At 34.5% G+C, this 24,865-nt stretch overlaps 1 protein-coding gene across 7 annotated transcripts in view; it reads left to right on the top strand.

Annotated features, from left to right (window-relative positions):
- The window catches only part of Tgap1l1 (GTPase activating protein testicular GAP1 like 1), a 135,231-nt gene that overhangs the window by 42,654 nt on the left and 67,712 nt on the right, over nucleotides 1-24,865 (top strand). For 6 of the 7 annotated variants that reach the window (XM_039103586.2, XM_039103587.2, XM_039103588.2 and 3 more), the window contains 7 exons: nucleotides 4,836-4,969; nucleotides 8,161-8,270; nucleotides 9,566-9,752; nucleotides 13,083-13,320; nucleotides 18,026-18,159; nucleotides 21,322-21,431; nucleotides 22,714-22,903. In XM_039103586.2, coding sequence (XP_038959514.1) covers nucleotides 4,836-4,969; nucleotides 8,161-8,270; nucleotides 9,566-9,752; nucleotides 13,083-13,320; nucleotides 18,026-18,159; nucleotides 21,322-21,431; nucleotides 22,714-22,903 — 1,103 coding nt within the window. The remainder of the gene's footprint in view (nucleotides 1-4,835; nucleotides 4,970-8,160; nucleotides 8,271-9,565; nucleotides 9,753-13,082; nucleotides 13,321-18,025; nucleotides 18,160-21,321; nucleotides 21,432-22,713; nucleotides 22,904-24,865) is intronic. The other variant, XM_063282867.1, reaches the window with a different exon arrangement.

The raw sequence follows: 24,865 nt of genomic DNA, 5'->3' as shown, positions 1-24,865 counted from the left end.
AATTATACTTAAATATATGCATATACATATGTATATGTATACACATATATACTTGCACACATATGGATACATACAGGTATGCATGATACATTATCTAGAGAATCCTAAAATATTATCAGCTAAAAATTCTCCCATTTCTTCCCATGGTGCTTAAGACATATAAGATTTCTTGTGTAGTAAATTATTTTTGATAACATCATTTAGAAACTATGATTTGATATACAAATCCATTAAGTATTCTGCAAGATTAAGCCTTGCACCACTGTCAACACTCTTTGTTACCCTAGTGCAAAATAATGTTTGTTTAACTCCCTATGAGGAACAATATTGCAAAATGCTTGGCATTGGCACAAATATTAAATTGCACAGGATCCAATACAAAACCTATGTGCGTTATGGTGAAGAGACTAAAACTCACCTGATTAACAGGTAGTTCCCTGCAAATTCAAATACATTTTTAACTCAAGTAGTACTTTGTATAGAGTTAAGAAATTATACTGAAATATTACCCTTATCTGAAGTGAGGTAGATCTATGATCAGAGTGATTGATGATAACATTTAATGTTTCATTTAGTAGGACAAAACAGATCACCTACCACATATAAGTAGGAAAGAATGAGTTAAGTAGGTCTAAGGTCGTTCTATTTTAATGTTCCCTTCTACCTAACAATTATAGCAGAAGAATTATTGCAAGATCCTATTTCAGTTTTATATTTCACCATATTAGTTACAAATTGTTTTCACCTACAATACTTATTTTATGCAGCATATTTCACATTCTTTGCTATTATAACAAATGTTATTAAATGTGATTATTCCTTACAATCCAATGTGCCTTCTTCATGGTCCTCCACAGTCTTTGGAAAAGGGCGTTTTTCAGGCTCTGCCTCTACATCCCAGTTATAGTATTAGTTTTCTAACCTCAGTTACCAATGTGTGGCCAGAAGTTAATGACACTGAATAATCCATCAGATTTCTGCGTAGAATCCCATGCCATAGAAAGTTCTAAATAAAATTCTATTAACAATCAAAATTAATCCTCACACATGATAAACTTAGAGGTGGATTATGGATGTAGAATATACAAAATTACCTGAAAAGATAACCCAGTGTCTAAAGGAATTGAAATACAGGCTTAGGGACATGAATTTGGGTCATCAAAACATACATTAAAAAACAAACAAAATAGGAATTGTAGCACAATTATCTCTAAACCAGAAGCTTCTACCTGAAGGGAGATTGTAGTTGGAGACAGTAATTAACAGAAGTTTATAGGACACAATATTCCTGACATATTGTTCAGTAATGGTCAATAAAGAACCTCCCGCACAACCCCCCAAAAAAGATGAGAGAGATTGAGAAAGACCAATACTAGAGGCTCTCTCCAAATGTTAATCAGTTCAAAGTTCTAAATAAGCTTTAAATTCATCAGTTGTGATGTGAGCTGCTCATGTTTTATACACACACACACACACACACACACACACAAACACACAAACATACACACATGCACGCATTACATGCACTGGGAAATGCACAGAAGCATACAGCATGTTTGTTGTATTACTCTTCATCGCCTGAGACCTCAACATGAAATATTCTTAATTCATGGTTTGTGTATCTCAAAAGTGTCTGTAATACAAATTTGAGATACAGAAATCTTAGAGAAAACCTCCAGTAAAGAAATTGATAATTTCCATATTTATTGTTCTTGGTCCCTCCTGAACTCCCATTACTATAAGTACACAATGTTTTCATTTAATATGAGTATTATTTTAAATTTTTATCAAAAACTGAATTGTAGCACTGTAGCCTGAAATTTCTCCCTTAAGTCCATCATGGTCACTGCCCTTTGAAACTCGTTTTAATATTGTTTTATACATGTTTTTATTTATATATATTTGTATCTTTAAAAATGTGAATATTGCTTGAGTTCATTTTGTTCTGTCTGTGAATATGGTTTCCATGATGTACAGTGTCCATTAGACAATGCATATGAAGGTCATTTCTGGAAAAAATAATATTTAGTCAGTCATAATTAGCTACCTTTAACTTTTGACAAGTGCAATTTTGACCATTGTCTTAACACTGCATTGACGTTGCTATTATTGTGATTTCGCACCTATTTATATGAGAGGCGATTTCAAAACAGACTTTAAAGTATCCTGGGTCTTACTCTATTTGTAACCCCTCTTCTACAATGGTCCCTGAGCTATAGAGCATTTAGTTCTAATGTACATGTATTCACTGGTGCTGGATTTTCCATAATGCAAGTATCTCGTAATTGTGTCCAGTATTTATTTTCTGTAATGGTCTCTATTTTCTATACAAAGTGTTTCTTTGATGCGTGATGATGGCCCAACTTATTGGTGGATATAAGACTAATATTTAGAATGCTGTAAGGAACGTGGCTAATTCAGTAAATTACTGTGATCAGTTTTCAAGTTTATGACCAAACTAGCTACATAAATCAAACTAGATTCCTAGCACCAGCCATGATTTCAATCCTGGATAGAGAAATACTTTGATTGTTGAAGTATTTCATGTGACTCTTCCCAAAATACGATTACTTTAGTTAGAACTTGGATTTCTCTCAATGCTGGGGGCTTGAAAGCCAGTTGGGAAATAAATCTTAGAAGGATGTATCAGCAGTCAACTGATTTATCTAGATACGTCTTAGTAGCCTCCAGCTTTAAGTCAAGGTCCTAAGGTAGGTAAAACAGTAGGCAGGTTGACATGTTAGGGAAGCAATTGATAGTTGTACTCACCTGTAACGCATATGAAATACGACAATAAACAGTGTGGCAAAATATCCGAATAAGTGCAATAAGTGACACTAACAGCTCATTTTAAAACAACTGTTCTTTGATTAGACTTAAATGTATTTTCATTACCACAGAATTTAACATAGTTATGGGTCTTTCATTTCTTTTCTTAGAAAAATAAATGTTATGCCTAAGTACCCCTTTATACTTCAACATTTGATGTCTTTTATTTCTCTTTAGGATCGTCCATGCAGGTCCTTTGAATTGACCAAGTCTCCCATTTTCACTCCTTTTTGACAAGATCAATTCATTTACCTTGTATAATATAAAAAATTGAAATATAAATATACAGTTCCTTTATTTTTGACTCTTTTAATTGTCTTATTTCCACATCTGCAATTAGCTTTAAATGATTATAGTTTGAAATGTTAAATGTTGAAATATCAAGTAATAAAAAAATGCTTACCATACTGTGTTAAGTGAAGAACATTTAGCAGTAACTGTCTTATTTTACAAGGATGGTAATGATTCTATCTTCTAGTATTTCCCTACAGTGTGTGCTGCCCATCATCTAGTTATATATTAACTATTAGGGAACCAAAGGCTTGCTGTACTCATCCTTAGTCATACTCCATGGACTCTTGTTTCATACAGCATTTGTAAACAAATAGAAAAATATTAAAATTGAATGAGGCTAATGGGACACAGGTTAGAAATGAAAGAGTCAAAATATCTTTTTGTAGTTTATATGATAGTAAACATAAGTGAGTTTAAATAATCCATTAGAATACTAAGATATCTTGTAAAATCTTTCAACAATTAGTAGCATACAAAATTAATACACAAAGTGAGCATTCTGTCTTTATAAAAATGAAAGGTAATGAAAGGTAAATCAAAGAAACACCAGCATTCACAGTAAACATCAAAAGTATTCAGTTACTTGGGGAAATTCTAACCATGATGTAAAAGGCTTGTATAATTAAAAAGAAACAAAAAAGAAAAACAAAAAATTACAACCCAATACAAGAACAAAAAGTCTTACAGATTGAACAGATATCACATAATGGAAAAATTCTCCCATGCTCATGAATCAGTAACATTTATATAGTGAAATACATAGACCTACCTATAATACCATTTTGATTCTATTCTTTGAACGCTTTATAAATTTATAACACTTTCGATGTTATTAGGAGAAACACTATTATCGAAGTGATTATTTTTACCTGCTTCCCTCCCATCTTCTGCCATGTTCCCTTGCCCTCACCCATAAAGCCTCACCAACATTCCTTCCAAAACTTTAACTGAGCTAAGACAACACCAATGAACATGAAAAAACTAAATGGGACCTGAGACCTAGACAAAGAAATATAGGCAACTGCATCCTTAACACGAGTATGCAGTAATATCTAAAACAAGTTTATTTTTGGATGCAGGAGAAAGATGGAACCTGTTTTCTTCTCTAAACTGATAGTCTGTATTTTATTGGGTGAGACAGCTAATGATTTCATTTATTTGTGAGTCTTTGTTATTTTGTTGATGCCATATACTTTCCCTCTGTTTTTTTGAATGACTACAGAGTTAATTATCATTCCTGTCCTCTTGAGTATATATACCTTTCCATTAGATTGATGTTTGCCTTTTGTAGACCAAGATTGCTGAAGAGAAATGGCTTCCTGGTGAATATTCTATGTAATGTTTCTCCTCTTTTGTTAATATGAGTGATACGTTTGCTTCGTAATAAAGTCGAGGCTTCTATATGTATTCTTTGACACCATGTTGATCTTTGATCCAGGCCCAACCGTATTTTAGAATATCCATTGAAAATTCAGGTGTTAGTCAAATGCGGTCAGCTCTATCTGTGACTTGGTCTTCTCCTTCATAGCTTTTTGTATTTTTATTTCTTATTTCAGTTAGTCTTTCTTTATTATGTGTCTGTTTGATGTTTTCTATGCTTCTAGTACTTTAACAGGTATCTCTTTCTGATTTAGGGGCTATAAAATGAAAAGTGAATGCAATGTTAAGGGAGTTCAGTTACAACAATGATTTCTCTTCTTTCTTAAATTCAGAGAAATATGAAGGCAAAGTATATACCAACCCACCAGTACGTTGTCTATTTCCATTACGACCTGCAAAGAAATGTTTGTTTAAGCAACCTCTTATGACTATTTTTGAAGACAGAGAGCTACATACTCCAATAATTGTGAGTATCATTTTGGGTTTCTACAGCACCTTTGTTCTAAGTAAGTTATTCAATCAAACTTGTGAATGCTTAGATAACGTATCCATGGGGGTAAGATTATATTAAAATAGAAATAAGTTTCACTGAAGTTTAAACCATGTAACTGAAATAAATAGTATTCTCAGGTTTTCTACTGACTGCATCAAAGTTCCAAACCTAAAATCTTGTTGGAGGAAATGGGTCTATGGAAGTGACCTGCTGAGTACCCAGCTGTAAAGACTACCAGCTTCCTTATGACTCCATATTTTTCTGGAGTCTCCTGTACTATTATTGCCTCTGAGATTACTCTATATTTTACAATTGTAAATATGTATCGATCTTTAATTTACAGTATTAATGAATTAGATATACACATTTTTGCTGTATTTTAACATCTTTTATCCTAGTGGACTATACATAAATGCCAACTAATATGTCTTAACCTATTTTAAATGAGTTATTAGACTTCTTCGGATATGTATATTTACTGTCCAGCATCTACATTACTAGTATAACTGTGTTAGGAATTTATGCTTTGTGTGAACAAATTTATCCTGTCAGACACATTAGCATCCTTACTACAGGTAAGGAAGGTTTTTTTTCTTCTCCAACATTAAGCATGCCACTAGAGATGCATATGTGCTTTCTGTCCTTGAAATTACATGATGATGACTGTTTCCTGGAACTATGGACACATGATCTCTTGATAAGACACATGGCAGATAAAAGGCTTAAAAAGTTTAGAATGTCACAAGATTCATCACAAAGACACAGGTGAATAGCTTCTGTTGGCATTTAACCTCCTCATATATCAGATCGGCTTTAGTTGACATTACATATATTCCCACTGATTCACCTCTGACCATATATAACGTGACAAGTAATAATAGTGATACAAGTGTGTTTTACAAAATTCATGTCTTAAATAATACTTACCAATAAATAGCACTACTGACCTAAAATAGGCTGTCAATGTTTAATATTGGCCTCTGTCCATTAGATAAATATAATTGTTTTCCTTTTCAATCAAAAAAAATCCAGTACTTTCACTTTTGCCAGATACTGACATCCTACTTCCATGTCAAGTAGTCAAGTATTAACCTAAGCTGCATTTAACCTGTCTTTCACGCCTAATTTGCTAGGGAGCTGCAGTGACTCTAGAGCAAATATCTTTGTTTTATTTCTGTTTGGGCCTTGATCTGAATTCACCTCTCAGAAGAATGTGGACCTATGGCCCAGACATCAGGAGAAAAGATAATGCTCTGTGATTAACTGTGCTTAATAACATTAGGCAAAGAACCCAATGAGCCCTCCTTGGCCCTCGACCTTGCCAAGTGTGTCTGGTTCAAATTGACAGAAACGTGGGACCACATAATGGGGAGAATAGTTAAGATCAGTGACTGAAGGTAGTCATGTGTATTCAAAGCAATTTACAGGTACAAGAAAGAGTACCTGGGATTCTTCCATTTTTTTGAATTTCTATCCTAATTAAAACATGAAAGTTTATTGTGGTATTTCATGCAAAAAGACAGTTTCTGTTTTTTAAAAAAATATGATGCTAGGGGCTGGAGAGATGGTACAGTAGTTAAGAGCACTGATTGCTCTTCTATAGGACCTGAGCTCTATTCCCAGCAACGACATGGTGGCTCACAACCATCTGTAATGGGGTGCAGTACTCTCTTCTGGTGTGTCTGAAGGGATCAACTTTGTACTCACATACATTAAATAAATAAATCTTTAAAAAAAAACTGGTGCTTACAACTAAATTTAGATAGTTGAATAAATACAAATTTTAAGAAAAAGATATGAAACTGTGAGACCTTCTCACACAGCAAACAAGTAAGTCACTTCACCACAATTCCAACTTTGTCTGTAAACAGAGGTACACATGTATATTACAGCTTTACTCTGTGGGAACTAAAATAAATATTCACCAAATTATACAAGCAGAAGGAGGTATTTTATAGTGTTCTCACTTTTGGAGAGTTGCCTAATTCCAAAAAGAGGCCTGTAGTTTTGGTTTGTTTATTTTGTTGGAATTTTTTAATAGCTACTCCTCCTCCTCCTGCTCCTCTTTTTCCTACTACTACTACTATTTTATATTTATTTGTTCATTGAATTTCTTGCATGCTGCCGCCCACATCTTCTCCCGTCATTCTTTCTCTAAGTTGTCAGGGGGCACTAGGTCATCCTCCTTCCCTGGCATATCAATTTCTTCAGGGTTAGCATAACTTCTGCCCCTGATTTCAGGTGGGGAAGGGTTTTCACAGTCCACAGCTTAAGTATAACCCCTGTTCCTTATGTTGGGGGACCCACATGGAGACTAAGCTTTACATTTGCTATAAATGTGCTGCAGCATCTGCTGCCTTTTCAGTTGGAAGTTCAGCCTTTAGTATTTCACAGTGGATCAGCTTAGTTGATTATGTAGCTCTTCCTATGGAGTTCCTATCTTCTTCCGGGCACGGAATCTTTCCTGCATTTCTACCATAAAGTCCTTCACTGATCCATAAGATACAATGATTGGCTGTGGCTATTTACATCTTATTTCAGTCTGCTGCTGGTTGGAGCCTTTCAGAGAGCAGTTATGATAGGCTCCTCTCTGGATGTTCCACATAGGAGCTGCCTTCCTTCAGGCAGAGAGAGCTTTGGTCTGGGAATTGGAGTGCAGATCTATGATTGCAAGGAGTGGTGTGGACTAGAAGCCAGGAGAGGCAATATGAACAGACTGTAGTTTCAGTTCATTGCTATAGCAACTAGGACTCTGCTTAACTGGTTCTTGTCTTAGGTAAGAAAACACATTTAGGTTCCACATTTGATCCAAGATTCTGGGGAGATGTCAGTTTGGGGTCTTTTAGGGAAGTAGTCTCTCAACCACTGATTCTCAACCTCCCTAATCCTTTAACACTAATATATTTTCTCATGGTTTTGTGATTCATAAAGAACACTTCATTTTGCATCTCTTCATAATGCAAATGTTGTTCCTGATACGAGTATAAAGAAAAATGGATAGAATATCTGATATGGAAAATATATGATATGTGACCCCCTAATCATTATAGACCACAAGACAAGAATCACTCGTCTAAACTGTTAATTTAAAAAAAAATTTTTTCAAGTATTCTCTACAATGTACATTGACCATTACTTTTTTTGATTTATGTTCAATACAAAAGGATTTTATTTTTAACATTGATGGAACCTCACTTACTCTGACTGTATATGAAAATTGGCTTTGCATACCAGAAGAAGGAACTCTGGCTGAAAAAATCAATGTCATCCAAAGGTAATGATTCAGTATACACTTGGGGAACTGCAGCAATATCGAAGAAGTGCTTTTTTAAGTTTCATAGGCTTGTGTTTCTAGTATTGCAAGCAGCAATGATGTCCTATGCCAAGAGCTTTCCTTTGCTCAGATATGAATTGTCACATTCTGCTTTCTCAAGCTATCATGTTGAATCATGTCTGCAATTTTACCTGGAAGTCTTCTTTATAAATGTCCTGATTTAGAAGACAGTCTATGTAACACCTTGTGTTCAGGTCTGGCTAGAGTATTGGTTTAGTTCATGTGTGAGACAAATTAAAAGAAGTATGTGCATATAATACCTGTGGGTTTCTTGCATCATTGAATTGTTACCACAGTATTGGGAATATTTCACATGGTCAATATATGTCATTGATTAGAACATGAATCTATTACTGAATTGATCTTTCTGAGCTATAACTATGTAGAGACATCTAGGTCAGGCATAGCTTTGACTTCTTTGAATCATTTTTCTATGTGATATTCCATAGAATGATTTCATACTTAACCAGAGCTTTGAGCTCCCATTGCAACCAAGGAGCCCTGCATCTCTGTCATGCAGTAGCAGAAACTTTTGTAATTGTATTGTGTAGGATCACTAGTGTGCTTTCTGCTCCTTATATTCTAGAGTGTCACAAGTGTGTTACATGGATTCATACTACATTAGATATTAAATGTGTCTCCACTCCATGATGGCTGGAAAGATGGTTTGCTGTTGAAAAACACTGGATGTTTTCATACACAGAACACACATGGGTTTCAAAAATCTTCATTCATTCTAATACCAGGGCATTACGTAGAATCATGAGTGTGATTCTGCTCCTTATGTTCTAGATTCTTGTAAGACTGTTTCATGGATTTATAATACATTAGATGTTAAAGTTGTCCCCATGGTAGCAAGAAAGATGGTTAGCTGTTTGATAGCACTGGATGTTTCCACACACAGAACATACATGTTTTGCAACAATCTTCATTCATTCTGATAACAGTGATCCTGCCAACTTCCTCTGGCTTCTGTAGGTAGCAGTCATACATCTAGTACACTGACATTCATAAATAATTTTAAAAATGCATTTCCATGATGCTGTACAGAAAAGTGATTTGCAGAAAACATTTTATGTATTACTCTAGTTATGTATGCTGACTTCTTTTGAATTCTGATTATACTGTGAGTTGGTGTACAAAACGTTTGCCCTATTTGTTCTTCGTAGTTAGATTTCTAACTTACATTATTTTCAAGATGGTCTAACCTAAAATTGTCCTTTTTCTTTGTTCAGCCATTTACATCAGATTCCAGAACCAAACTTTATACTATTAAAATATCTCATCTGTTTATTAGTAATGGTAAAAGATTCTTCCATGAATAATTTGGACCGTTCCAGGTTATCTGTGTGCATAGCTCCATGTGGATCACGGGGCCTGACTTCGAGAAACTCATTACTTGGAAATGACATCTTAAGGAAGGTAAGGGGATCTGAAATTTGCCTTTGGGAACAAATGTCTAATTATAATTCAGGAATTGGGAATACTTTGGAAAGAATATTTCTCTAACAGGAAACCCTAGGGTTGCATTCTTCTGGAGTGGAGTAGAATATGTATTGATCTATTTCAGGAAGATTTGGTAAGGGAGATTTTTAATGGGGATAAAGTAAGTTAATCATTTCTTTCTACTGTTCATTCTTTCTTTCTTCTTAAGGATTGATTTTTATATTGATGTTTTAACCAACAATAATCTGCATTATAATGGTAAACCAAGAAGACTAGAGTGAAATTTTAAAAGATCAAGATTACCTAGGTTTTGTTTGCTTTATTTCCATTTTAGTCCTATTTTTGGAGTATAGATTAGTTGTGTTTCATAGTGTTGAGACTATCATATTACTAAATATTCACATCATGTGAATATCTGATCTTATTAAAGCACATTGCACACACACACACACACATATATATACATATATATGTGTGTGTGTACATATAGGTGTAAGTGCACTTGTACATGTATCTGTATATGTATATGTATATAGATAAGTAATGATGAATAATTGGTGTATTTTACTTTGTATGCTTTCCATTATTTTAGCACTAACCTATTTCAGGTACAGTTTTATGTTACTCAGGTATATTTTAGCTGTTACTGTTATTATAAACACATACATAATATTTTTCATGAGTTTATTCATTTTATATCCTGATTTCAGTCCCTTCCACCAAATCACATCTTGAAACCTGATTTTCCCTCCATTCTTCTTTACCTCAGTAGTGTACACCTTCCATTGACACCAACTCTTTCTGATACATCAATTCACAATAGGAACATGAGCACCAACTTCTACAGAAGCCACACAAAGCAGCCCAGAGAAAAGAAACTAATCCAGTGGTATACAAAATGTCAAGCCAGCCTGCACACAAAGTGTTAGGGAACATACCAGAAGATCAAGTTTCACATCTTCTACATATATGTAGGGGGCCTAGATCCTGCTGCTGGAGCATATGATGGGGGAGGTCCTGCAGATTCAAAGCTGAAGGTTCACAGTGATCAAAGGCTACATCAACATACCAGGATATAGAAGGAGAGGCATCTCAGGGAGGTTCCAGTATTGAGAGGATGGTAAAATACAGAGCGGTGAAACCAGACCAGTGACTTATTTCACTGTCCTTTTGCAAGAAAATCTGTTTGGACAAGGGTGTATAATGTGTGACCACTTATGGCAAAACACATCTCACACACTGCATTTTAATTTTTTTAAATTTTAATTTGACTTTTAATAATATTAAATTTAAAATTTTATTTAATTTTAATTTTTGAAAATTATTGAGAGAGGATTGTTTCCAAGGAATATATGGAAGGATTGAAAAGTGAAATGAAAGTTACTTGGTAGCTTGATTAGAAATTTACAGAGAATCAATAAAGGACATATATTTTGAAAAGGAAAAAAAGACAAAGAAAATGTATATATGATAGAAAGCAAGGTACATGTTAACTAGCATTTCTCAGGTACTAGGTCCACAAGTAAGAAGATATAATGATGTTACTCACAATGGAGGATGATAGCACAAGGGATAGCTTGAATAGGATTCTTACTCAAGACTCTACTTGGCTTGGACTAGAAACATACCTTTTTTACTTAATTTATAATTACAACGGTATTGGAAACCTAAAATCCAAGCCTATACAAACTGCATGATTAGTCAAAATTAAACAACAAAGTGCATTTTCACTCTTAATAATTTTTAATGATTCTTTCGTTATGGACAATTCTTTTCAAATACATTCTTTTATATGGTCAAGTATGCAAACAAACAAGTAAAACTATTCTGTACAATCTGCATATAAAATAAGACTATCCTGTGCAGGACGGCTCAAACGAAATTTTAGGTGCATGCTGGGCAGAAACATATGTGATGAATAGAGCTTACTTAACCAAAGTCATCATCTCAGAAGAAAAGTAACTTGCCAGTGTTTTTCAATTTAGGACATACCATATTTTTTGACGATTGCTGTGACAGAACACTGATGAAAAGCAACTTATGGAAGTCAGGTTACATTCAACAGTATACTAGCAGTTACTAGTTAAATACTGAGAAATGTTAAAGCCCAAAATGAAACAGGGAGGCATAAACTGAAGCAGAAGCCTAGTAGGAGCACTGCCTCCTGTCTCATATCTCATTTTCTTTTTCTGACTAATAACAAAAGGGTGGCACTATCCTAGAGAACTGGGTCCTACAAATTCGAAGGTTAGTCCAGGACAATATCCCCTAGACTTCAGTATAGAATAGGTCACTCTAATGTAGGCATTTTCTCAATTAAGACTCCCTCTTCTCACCCACTTTTTCTCTGTCACATTTCTCTTGCCTTAATAAAACACCAGGATCTAAAACACCAACCAAAGACTGCACATGTGGGAACTCATGGCTCCAGTTCTTTATGTAGTGGAGGATTGTCTTATTTGGCATCAATCACTAGGAGGGGAGGCACTTAGTCCTGGCTTGATGGCCTAAGGTAGGGGAATGCTATGTTTTTGAGGCAGGAGTGCATGGGCAAGTGAGAGAACACTGCAATTGAGGCAAGGGAGGAGATACAGGACTTGTGGAAGAGAACTGTGAAGTGGGATAATGTTTGAAATGTAATTGAATAAAATAACCAAGAAAAAATAAAACAACATGACCACGAAAACTTATTAATGTAAGTGGTTATTTGGGACCTACAAATGCTGAGCGAGTATCTCACGTCAATGCCATGACAGAGGAGCAGGACTGCAGAAAGGAAGCAAAACCAGAGGAAGCTGAGAGCTGATGGTTCTTATCTTGGGAAGCCAAAATGTAGCAGAGAAAGTGATTGGAAATGGGACCTACCTTTGTAACTACAAATTCTAAACAGTGGCATACTTCCACCAGGAGGGCCAAGGCACCAGAACATTGTCATGGGAGGGTATTGTGAGGCCTGGAACTAGAGAGGTCTCCCATTCAAAACATCCCAATAAACAGCTACCCCCACACTCACACAAACCATTAACACATACTGGTAATAAATTTGTTCACTCACAGTTTTTTGCAGCGTATCATTTCTGAAATTTTGCATTGGATAAGTAGTTCTGTTCTTTTTGATAGGTATGAAATTTTAACAAGTTTGGTAAAATGCAAAGAACTTAGAGTCTCCATTTCAGGAACTTCATTTCATGGGTTCCTATCTGTTTGTGGCAACTGTTAGTTTCCTGATAGTATTGGATTTCATTTTTAAATTTCAATTTTGTAAACTCTGTGAAATGACAATCTTGTTTTTACCTTGTGTTATAGTTGTCTGTTATACAAATCATGATTGACAACTACCATAAAATATTTGGAAATGATGATATGTTTAATAAACATATTGAGAAAAAGTCTGATGATTTAAGGATGCTTAAAGAATCAAAAAATTCTTCTGTCAAATCACCTGTTATGACAAAAGTCATAGCTTGCTACAACTGGAAAGCATGTGGTAACAATAAAAAAAATAATATTTCATGTGCTGCTCTGCAGGAGGAAAGTCCTACAGGTAAGACAATGTTTATTTACTCATCAAATGAATGGAAGGATGATATAATTTTGTGATTTCATTAATTTGTAAGTATCAGAGAAGCATTGGGACACAATATGATATTAGAGTATGGGAAAAGTTTTTAAACATCACTTAAATTATACTTAAATATATGCATGTACATATATATATATGTATACACATATATACTTGCACACATATGGATACATAAAGGTATGCATGATACACTATCTAGAGAATCCTAAACTATTATCAGCTATAATTTCTCCCATTTCTTCCCATGGTGCTTAAGTCATAAAAGATTTCTTGGGTAGTAAATTATTATTTTTGATAAGATCATTTAGAAACGATGATTTGATATACAAATCCATTAAGTATTCTGCAAGATTAAGCCCTGCACCACTGTCAACACTCTTTGTTACCCTAGTGCAAAATAATGTTTGTTTAACTTCCTATGAGAAACAATATTGCAAAATGCTTGGCATTGGCACAAATATTAAATTGCACTGGATCCACTACAAAACCTATGTGAGTTATGATGAAGAGACTAAAACTCACCTGATTAACAGGTAGTTCCCTGCAAATTAAAATACATTTTTAACTCAAGAAGTACTTTGTATAGAGTTAAGAAAGTGTACTGAAATATTACCCTTATCTGAAGTGAGGTGGATCTATGATCAGAGTGATAGTCTGATGGTGACATTTACTGTTTCATTTAGCAGGACAAAACAGAACACCTACCACATGTAAGTAGGAAAGAATGAGTTAAGTAGGTCTAAGATCATTCTATTTTTAATGTTCCCTTCTACCTAACAATTAATTATGGCAGAAGAATTATTGCAAGATCCTATTTCAGTTTCATATTTCACCATATTAGTTACAAATAGTTTTCACTTACAATACTTACTTTATGCAGCATATTTCACATTCTTTGCTATTACAACTAATGTTATTAATTTGGGTTATTCCTTACAGTCCAATGTGCCTTCTTCATGGTCCTCCACAGTCATTGGAAAAGGGCATTTTTCAGGCTCTGCCTCTACAGTCCAGTTATAGTATTAGTTTTCCTACCTCAGTTACTAATATGTGGCCGGAAGAGGAATAGTCCATCAGATTTCTGCGTAGAATCCCGTGCCATAGAAAGTTATAAATAAAATTCTATTAACAATCAAAATTAATCCTCACACATGATGAACTTAGAGGTGGATCATGGCTGTAGAAAATGCAAAATAAACTGAAAAGATAATCCAGTGTCTAAAGGAATTGAGATACAGGCTTTGTGACATGAATTGGGGTCATCAAAACATACATTAAAAAATAAACAAAATAGGTATTGTAGCACAATCATCTCTAAACCAGAAACTTCACCTGAAGGGAGAGGGCAGTTGGAGACAGAAGTTTATTGGACAAAATATTCCTGACATATTGTTCACTAATGTTCAGTAAAGAACCTCCCTCACCCCCACAAAAAAAAGATGTGAGAGATTGAGAAAGACCAATACTAGAGGATCTCTTCAAATGTTCATCAGTTCAAAGTTCTAAATAAGCTTTAATTCATCAATTGTGATGGTCCCTCCTGAACTCCCATTACTATAAGTACACAATGTTTTCATTTAATACAAGTATTATTTTAAATTTTTATCAAAAACTGAATTGTAGCACTGTAGCCTGACTTTTCTCCCTTAAGTGCATCACAGTCACTGCCCTTTGAAACACATTTTAATATTGTTTTATACATGTTTTTATTTATATGTACATTTGTATCTTTAAAAATGTGAATATTGCTCGAGTTCATTTTGTTTTGTTTGTGAACATGGTTTCCATTATATACAGTGTGCATTAGACAATCCATATGCAGGTTATTTCTGGAAAAAATATTCAGTCAGTCATAATTAGTTACCTTTAACTTTGGACAAGTGAAATTTTGACCATTGCCTTAACACTGCATTGACGTTGCTATTATTGTGATTTTGCACCTATTTATATGAGAGGCGGTTTCAAAACAGACTTTCAAGTATGCTGGGTCTTACACTATTTGTAACCCCTCTTCTACAATGGTCCCTGAGCTACAGAGAATTTAGTTCTAATGTACATGTATTTCCTAGTGCTGGATTTTCAATAATGCAAGCATCTTGTAATTGTGTCCAGTTTTTGTTTTCTGTAATGGTCTCCATTTTCTGTACAAAGAGGCTTCTTTGATGTGTGATGATGGCCCGACTTATTGGTTGATATAAGACTAATATTTAGAATGCTGTAAGGAAGTTGGCTAATTTAGTAATTACTGTGATCAGTTTTCAAGTTTATGACCAAACTATCTACATAAATCAGACTAGATTCCAAGCCCAAACCATGATTTCAATCCTGGAGAGAGAAATACTTTGAATGTTGAAGTATTTCATGTGACTTTCCCCAAAATACGGTTGCTTTAGTTAGCACTTGGATTTCTCTCAATGTTGGGGGTTTGAAAGCCAGTTGTGAAATAAATCTTACAAGGATGTCTCAGCAGTCAACTGATTCTAGCTAGATAAGTCTTAGGAGACTCCAGCCTTAAGTCAAGGTCCTAAGGTAGGTAAAATAATAGGCAGGTTGACATGTTAGGGAAGCAATTGATAGTTGTACTCACCTGTAACACATATGAAATACGACAATAAACAGTGTGGCAAAATATACAAATAAGTGCAATAAGTGACACTAACAGCTCAGTTTAAAACAACTGTGCTTTGATTAGACTTAAATGTATTTTCATTACCACAGAATTTAACAAAGTTCTGAGTTTTTTCGTTTGGTTTCTCAGAAAAATAAATGTTATGCCTAAGTACCCCTTTATAATTCAACATTTGATGTCTTGTTATTTCTCTTTAGGATCATCCATGCAGGTCCTTTGACTTGTCCAAGTCTCACATTTTCACTCCTCTCTGACAAGATCCATTCATTTTCCTAGCATAATATAAAACATTGAAATATAAGTATACAATTCCTTTATTTTTGACACTTTTAATTTTCTTCTTTCCACATCTGCAATTAGCTTTAAATGATTATAGTCTGAAATGTTAAAAGTTGAAATATCAAGTAATAAAAAAATGCTTACCATACTGTGTTAAGTGAAGAACATTTAGCAGTAACTGTCTTATTTTACAAGGATTGTAATGATTCTATCTCCTAGAATTACCTTACAGTGTGTCTGCCTATCACCTAGTTATGCATTAACTATTAGGGAACCAAAGGCTTGCTGTACTCATCTTTATTCATACTCAATGGACTCTTGTTTCATACAGCGTTTGTAAAGAAATAGAAAACTATTACAATTGAATGAGGCTAAGGAGACACAGTTTAGAAATGAAGAAGTCAAAATATCTTTTTGAAGTTTATATTACAGCAAACCTAAGTGAGTTTAAATAATTCATTAAGTATACTCAGATAACTTGTAAAATCTTTCAACAATTAGCAGCATACAAAATTAACACACAAAGTGAGCTTTCCGTCTTTATAAAAATTACAGACTTAATGAAAGGTAAATCAATGAAACACCACCATTCACAGTAAACTCCAAAAGTATTCAGTTACTTGGGGAAATTCTAACCATGATGTAAAAGACTTGTATAATAAAAAAAAGAAACAAACACACAAAAAATAACAAAAAAGAAAAACAAAAAATTACAACCCAATACAAGAACAAAAAATCTTACAGATTGAACGGATATCACATAATGGAAAAATTCCCCCATGCTCATGAATCAGTAACGTTTATATAGTGAAACCTAGACCATCTTATAATACCATTTTGATTCTATTCTTTGAACGCTTTATAAAAGTTATAACACTTTTGATATTATTAGGAACACATTTATCTAAGTGATTATTTTTACCTGCTTCCCTCCCATCTTCTGCCATGTTCCCTTGACTTCACCCATAAAGCCTCACCAACATTCCTTCCAAAACTTTAACTGAGCTAAGACAACACCAATGAACATGAAAAAACTAAATGGGACCTGAGACCTAGACAAAGAAATATAGGCAACTGCATCCTTAACACGAGTATGCAGTAATATCTAAAACAAGTTTATTTTTGGATGCAGGAGAAAGATGGAACCTGTTTTCTTCTCTAAACTGATAGTCTGTATTTTATTGGGTGAGACAGCTAATGATTTCATTTATTTGTGAGTCTTTGTTATTTTGTTGATGCCATATACTTTCCCTCTTTTTTTGATTACTACAGTGTTATTTATCATTCCTGTCCTCTAGAGTATATATACCTTTTCTTTAGATTGATGTTTGCCTTTTGTAGACCAAGATTGCTGAAGAGAAATGGCTTCCTGGTGAATATTCTATGTAATGTTTCTCCTCTTTTGTTAATATGAGTGATACTATTGCTTCGTAATAAAGTCGAGGCTACTATATGTATTCTTTGACACCATGTTGATCTTTGATCCAGGCCCAACCGTATTTTAGAATATCCATTGAAAATTCAGGTGTTAGTCAAATGCGGTCAGCTCTATCTGTGACTTGGTCTTCTCCTTCATAGCTTTTTGTATTTTTATTTCTTATTTCAGTTAGTATTTCTTTATTATGTGTCTGATGATTTCTATGCTTCTAGTACTTTAACAGGTATCTCTTTCTGATTTAGGGGCTATAAAATGAAAAGTGAATGCAATGTTAAGGGAGTTCAGTTACAACAATGATTTCTCTTCTTTCTTAAATTCAGAGAAATATGAAGGCAAAGTATATACCAACCCACCAGTACGTTGTCTATATCCATTACGACCTGCAAAGAAATGTTTGTTTAACCAACCTCTTATGACTATTTTTGAAAACAAAGAGCTACATACTCCAATAATTGTGAGTATCATTTTGGGTTTCTATAGCACCTTTGTTCTAAGTAAGTTATTCCATCAAACTAATGAATGCTTAGATAACGTATCCATGGGGGTAAGATTATATTAAAATAGAAATAAGTTTCACTGAAGTATGAACCATGTACTTGAAATAAATAGTACTCTCAGGTTTTCTACTGACTGCATCAAAGATCCAAACGTAAAGCTTGTTGGAGGAAATGCATCTACGGAAGTGACCTCCTGAGTACCCAGCTATAAAGACTACCAGCTTCTTTATGACTCCATATTTTTCTGGAGTCTCCTATAATATTATTGCCTATGAGATTACTCAATATTTAACAATTAAAAATATCTATCGACCTTTACTTTACAGTATTAATGAATTAGATATACACATTTTTGCTGTATTTTAACATCTTTTATCCTAGTGTACTATACATAAATGCCAACTATTATGGCTTAACCTACTTTAAATGAGTTTTTAGACTTCTTCGGATATGTATATTTACTGTCCAGTATCTACATTACAGCATCTACATTATAACACAGTATAACTGTGTTAGGAATTTATGCTTTGTGTGAACAAATTTATCCTGTCAGACACATTAGCATCCTTACTACAGGTAAGGAAGGTTTTTTTTCTTCACCAACATTAAGCATGCCACTAGAGATGCCTATGTGTTTTCTGTCCTTGAAATTACATGATGATGACTGTTTCCTGGAACTATGGACACATGATCTCTTGATAAGACACATGGCAGATAAAAGGCTTAAAAAGTTTAGAATGTCACAAGATTCATCACAAAGACACAGGTGAATAGCTTCTGTTGGCATTTAACATCCTCATATATCAGATCGGCTTTAGTTGACATTACATATATTCCCACTGATTCACCTCTGATCATATATTGTGATGTAATAACGGGACAAGTAATAATAGTGATACAAGTGTGTTTTACAAAATTCATGTCTTAAATAATACTTACCAATAAATATCCCTACTGACCTACAATAGGCTGTCAATGTTTAATATTGGCCTCTGTCCATTAGATAAATATAATTGTTTTCCTTTTCAATCAAAAAAAAATCCAGCACTTTCTCTTTTGCCAGATACTGACATCCTACTTCCATGTCAAGTAGTCAAGAATTAACCTAAGCTGCATTTAACCTGTCTATCACTCCTAATTTGCTAGTGAGCTGCAGTGACTCTAGAGCAAATATCTTTGTTTTATTTCTGTTTGGGCCTTGATCTGAATTCACCTCTCAGAAGAATGTGGACCTATGGCCCAGATATCAGGCAAAAAGATAATGCTCTTTGATTAACTGTGCTTAATAACATTAGGCAAAGAACCCAATGAGCCCTCCTTGGCCCTCGACCTTGCCAAGTATGTCTGGTTCAAATTGCCAGAAAAGTGGGACCACATTATGGGGAGAATAGTTAAGATCAGTGACTGAAGGTAGTCATGTGTATTCAAAGCAATTTACAGGTACCAGAAAGAGCACCTGGGATTCTTCCATTTTTTTGAATTTCTATCATAATTAAAAAATAAAAGTTTATTGTGGTATTTCATGCACAAAGACAGTTTCTGTTCTTAAAAAAGGCTGATGCTAGGGACTGGAGAGTTGGCTCAGTGGTTAAGGACACTGACTGATCTTCCAGAGGTCCTGAGTTCTTATCCCAGCAACCACATGGTGGCTCACAAACATCTGTAATGGGGTGAATTGCCCCTTCTGGTGCGTCTGAAGGGATTAAAAGCTGATGCTTACAACTAAATTTTGATAGTTTAATAAATACAAATTTTAAGAAAAGATATGAAACTGTGAGACCTTCTCACACAGCAAACAAGTAAGTCACTTCACCACAATTCCACCTTTGTCTGTAAACAGAGGTATACATGTATATTACAGCTTTACTCTGTGTGAACTAAAATAAATATTCACCCAATTATACAAGCAGAAGGAGGTATTTTATAGTGTTCTCACTTGGAGAGTTGCCTAATTCCAAAAAGAGGCCTGTGGTTTTGGTTTGTTTGTTTTGTTGGAATATGAAATAGCTGATCATCCTCCTCCTCCTTTTCTTACTACTACTACTATTTTACATTTATTTACTCATTTTATGTCTCACATGCTGCCGCCCACATCTTCTCCCCTCATTCTTTCTCTAAGGCGTCGGGGGCCCTAGGTTATCCTCCTTCCCTGGCACATCAACTCTCTTCAGGGTTAGCATAACTTCTGCCCCTGAGTTCAGGTGGGGAAGGGTTTTCACAGTCAACAACTTAAGTATAGCCCCTGCTCCGTATGTTGGGGGACCCATATGGAGACTAAGCTTTACATTTGCTATAAATGTGCTGCAGCATCTGCTGCCTTTTCAGTTGGAAGTTCAGCCTTTAGTATCTCACAGTGGACCAGCTTAGTTGATTCTGTAGCTCTTCCTATGGAGTTCCTATCTTCTTCCGGGCACGGAATCTTTCCTGCATTTCTACCATAAAGTCCTTCATTGATCCATAAGATCCAATGATTGGCTGTGGCTATTTACATCCTATTTCAGTCTGCTGCTGGTTGGAGCCTTTCAGAGAGCAGTTATGATAGGCTCCTCTCTGGATATTCCACATAGGAGCTGCCTTCCTTCAGGCAGAGAGAGCTTTGGTCTGGGAATTGGAGTGCAGATCTATGATTGCAAGGAGTGGTGTGGACTAGAAGCCAGGAGAGGCAATATGAACAGACTGTAGTTTCATTTCATTGCTATAGCAACTAGGACTCTGCTTAATTGGTTCTTGTCTTAGGTAAGAAAACACATTTAGGTTCCACATTTGATCCAAGATTCTGGGGAGATGTCAGTTTGGGGTCTTTTAGGGAAGTAGGCTCTCAACCACTGATTCTCAACTTCCCTAATCCTTTAACACTAATATATTTTCTCATGGTTTTGTGATTCATAAAGAACACTTCATTTTGCATCTCTTCATAATGCAAATGTTGTTCCTGATACGAGTATAAAGAAAAATAGATAGAATATCTGATATGGAAAATATATGATATGTGACCCCCTAATCATTATAGCCTACAAGACAAGAATGACTGGTCTAAACTGTTAATTTAAATTTTTTTCAAATACTCTCTACAATGTATATTGACCATTACTTTTTTTGTTTTATGTTCAATAAAAAAGGATTTTATTATTAACATTGATGGAACCTCACTTACTCTGACTGTATATGAAAATTGGCTTTGCGTCCCAGAAGAAGGAACTCTGGCTGAAAAAATTAATGTCATCCAAAGGTAATGATTCAGTATACACTTGGGGAACTGCAGCAATATCGAAGAAGTGCTTTTGTAAGTTTCATAGGCTTGTGTTTCTAGTATTGCAAGCAGCAATGATGTCCTATGCCAAGAGGTTTCCTTCACTCAGACATGTATTGTCACATTCTTCTTTCTCAAGCTATCGTGTTGAACCATGTCTGCAATTTTACCTGGAAGTCTTCTTTATAAATGTCCTGATTTAGAAGACAGTCTATGTAACACCTTGTGTTCAGGTCTGGCTAGAGTATTGGTTTAGTTCATGTGTGAGACAAAAGAAGTATGTGCATATAATACCTGTGGGTTTCTTGCATCATTGAATTGTTACCACAGTATTGGGAATATTTCACATGGTCAATATATGTCATTGATTAGAACATGAATCTATTACTGAATTGATCTTTCTGAGCTATGAATATGTAGAGACATCTAGGTCAGGCATAGCTTTGACTTCTTTGAATCATTTTTCTGTGTGATACTCCATAGAATGATTTCATACTTAACCAGAGATTTGAACTCCCATTGCAACCCAGGAGCACTGCATCTCTGTCTTGCAATCTTTTATAATTTTATTGTGTAGGATCACTAGTGTGCTTTCTGCTCCTTATATTCTATAGTGTCACAAGTGTGTTACATGGATTCATACTACATTAGATATTAAATGTGTCTCCACTCCATGATGGCTGGAAAGATGTTTTGCTGTTGAAAAACACTGGATGTTTTCATACACAGAACACACATGGGTTTCAAAAAACCTTCATTCATTCTAATACCAGTGCATTAAGTAGAATAATGAGTGTGATTCTGATCCTTATGTTCTAGATTCTTGTAAGACTGTTTCATGGATTTATAGTACATTAGATGTTAAATTTGTCCTCATGGACGCAAGAAAGATGGTTAGCTGTTTGATAGCACTGGATTTTTCACACATAGAACATACACGTTTTACAACAATCTTCATTCATTCTGATAACAGTGATCCTGCCAACTTCCTCTGGCTTCTGTAGGTAGCAGTCATACATCTAGTACACTGACATTCATAAATAATTTTAAAAATGCTTTTCCGTGCTGCTGTGCAGAAAAGTGATTTGCAGAAAACATATTATATATTACTCTAGTTATGTATACTAACTTCTTTTGAATTCTGATTATACTATGAGTATGTCTACAAAACATTTACCCTATTTGTTCTTCGTAGTTAGATTTCTAACTTATATTATTTTCAAGATGGTCTAACCTAAAATTGTCCTTTTTCTTTGTTCAGCCATTTACATCAGATTCCAGAACCAAACTTTGTACTATTAAAATATCTCATCTGTTTATTAGTAATGGTAAAAGATTCTTCCATGAATAATTTGGACCGTTCCAGGTTATCTGTGTGCATAGCTCCATGTGGATCACGGGGCCTGACTTCGAGAGACTCATTATTTGGAAATGACATCTTAAGGAAGAAGGTAAGGGGATCTGAAATTTGCCCTTGGGAACAAATGTCTAATTATTATTCAGTAATTAGCAATACTTTGTAAGGATCATTTCTCTAACAGGAAATCCTAGGATTGCATTCTTGTGGAGTGGAGTAGAATATGTATTTATCTATTTCAGGAAGATTTGGGAAGGGAGATTTTTAATGTAGATAAAGTAAGTTAATCATTTATTTCTACTGTTCATTCTTTTTTCTTCTTAAGGATTGGTTTTTATATTGATGTTTTAACCAACAATAATCTGCATTATAATGGTAATCCAAGAAGACTAGAGTGAAATTTTAAAAGATCAAGATTACCTAGGTTTTGTTTGTTTTTTTTCCATTGTAGTCCTATTTTTGGAGTATAGATTAGTTGTGTTTCATAGTGTTGAGACTATTATATTACTAACTATTCACATCATGTGAATTGCTGGTCTTATTTAAGCACATTGCACACACACACACACACACACACACACACACACACATATATATATATGTGTATCTATGTGTGTACATATAGGTGTAAGTGTACTTGTATATGTACATGTATTCGTATATGTATATGTATAGATAAGTAATGATGAATAATTGGTGTATTTTATTTTGTATGCTTTCTATTATTTTAGCACTAACCCATTTCAGGTACAGTTTTATGTTACTCAGGTATATTTTAGCTGTTACTGTTATTATAAACACATATACATAATATTTTTCATGAGTTTATTCATTTTATATCCTGATTTCAGTCCCTTCCTCCAAATCCCATCTTGACAACCCGATTTTCCCTCCATTCTTCTTTACCTCAGTAGTGTACAACTTCCATTGACACCAACTCTTTCTGATACATCAATTCACAACAGGAATATGTGCATCACCTTCTACTGAAGCCATACAAAGCAGCCCAGAGAAAAGAAACCAATCCAGTGGTAGACAAAATGTCAGAGCCAGCCTGCACACAAAGTATAAGGGGACTTACCAGAAGATCAAGTTGCACATCTGCTACATATATGTAGGGGGCCTAGTTCATGCTGCTGGAGCATATGATGGGGGAGATCCTGCAGAGTCAAAGCTGAAGGATCACAGTGATCAAAGGCTACAGCAAGATACCAGGATATAAAAGGAGAGGCATCTCAGGGAGGTTCCAGTATTGAGAGTATGGTAAAATAGAGAGTGCTGAAACCAGACCAGTGACTCATTTCAATGTCTTTTTGCAAGAAAATCTGTTTGGACAAGAGGGAATAATGTGTGACCACTTATGTCACAACACATCTCACACACTGTATTTTAATTTTTTTAAATTTTAATTTGATTTTTAATATTAAATTCAAATTTTTATTTAATTTTAATTTTTCTAAATTAGTGAGAGAGGATGGTTTCCAAGGAATATATGAAAGGATTAAAAAGTGAAATGAGAGTTACTTGGTAGCATGATTGGAAATTTACAGAGAATCAATAAAGGACATATATTATGTAAAGGAAAAAAAGACAAAGAAACTGTATATATGATAGAAAGCAAGGTACATGTTAACTAGCATTTCTCAGGTACTAGGTCCACAAGAAAGAAGATATAATGATGTTACTCACAATGGAGGATGATAGCACAAGGGATAGCTTGAATAGGATTCTTACTCAAGACTCAACTTGGCTTTGGACTAAAAACATAGCTTTTTTATTTAATTTCTAATTACCACGGTAATGGAAACATAAAATCCAAGCCGATATCAAACTGCATGATTAGTCAAAATTAAACAATAAAATGCATCTTTCACTCTTAATAATATTTAACGATTCTTTAGTTATGGACAGTTCTTTTCAAATACATTCTTTTATATGGTCAAGTATGCAAACAAACAAGAAAAATATTCTGTACAATCTGCATATAAAATAAGACTATCCTGTGCAGGACTACTCAAACGGAATCTTAGACACATGCTGGGCAGAAACATATGTG

This window comes from Rattus norvegicus, chromosome 2 (assembly GCF_036323735.1).
Source record: "Rattus norvegicus strain BN/NHsdMcwi chromosome 2, GRCr8, whole genome shotgun sequence".
In the NCBI taxonomy this organism is placed as follows: domain Eukaryota; kingdom Metazoa; phylum Chordata; class Mammalia; order Rodentia; family Muridae; genus Rattus; species Rattus norvegicus.
The sequence above is the reverse complement of the archived record's forward strand: the minus strand, read 5'-3'. Positions and strand labels throughout refer to the sequence as shown.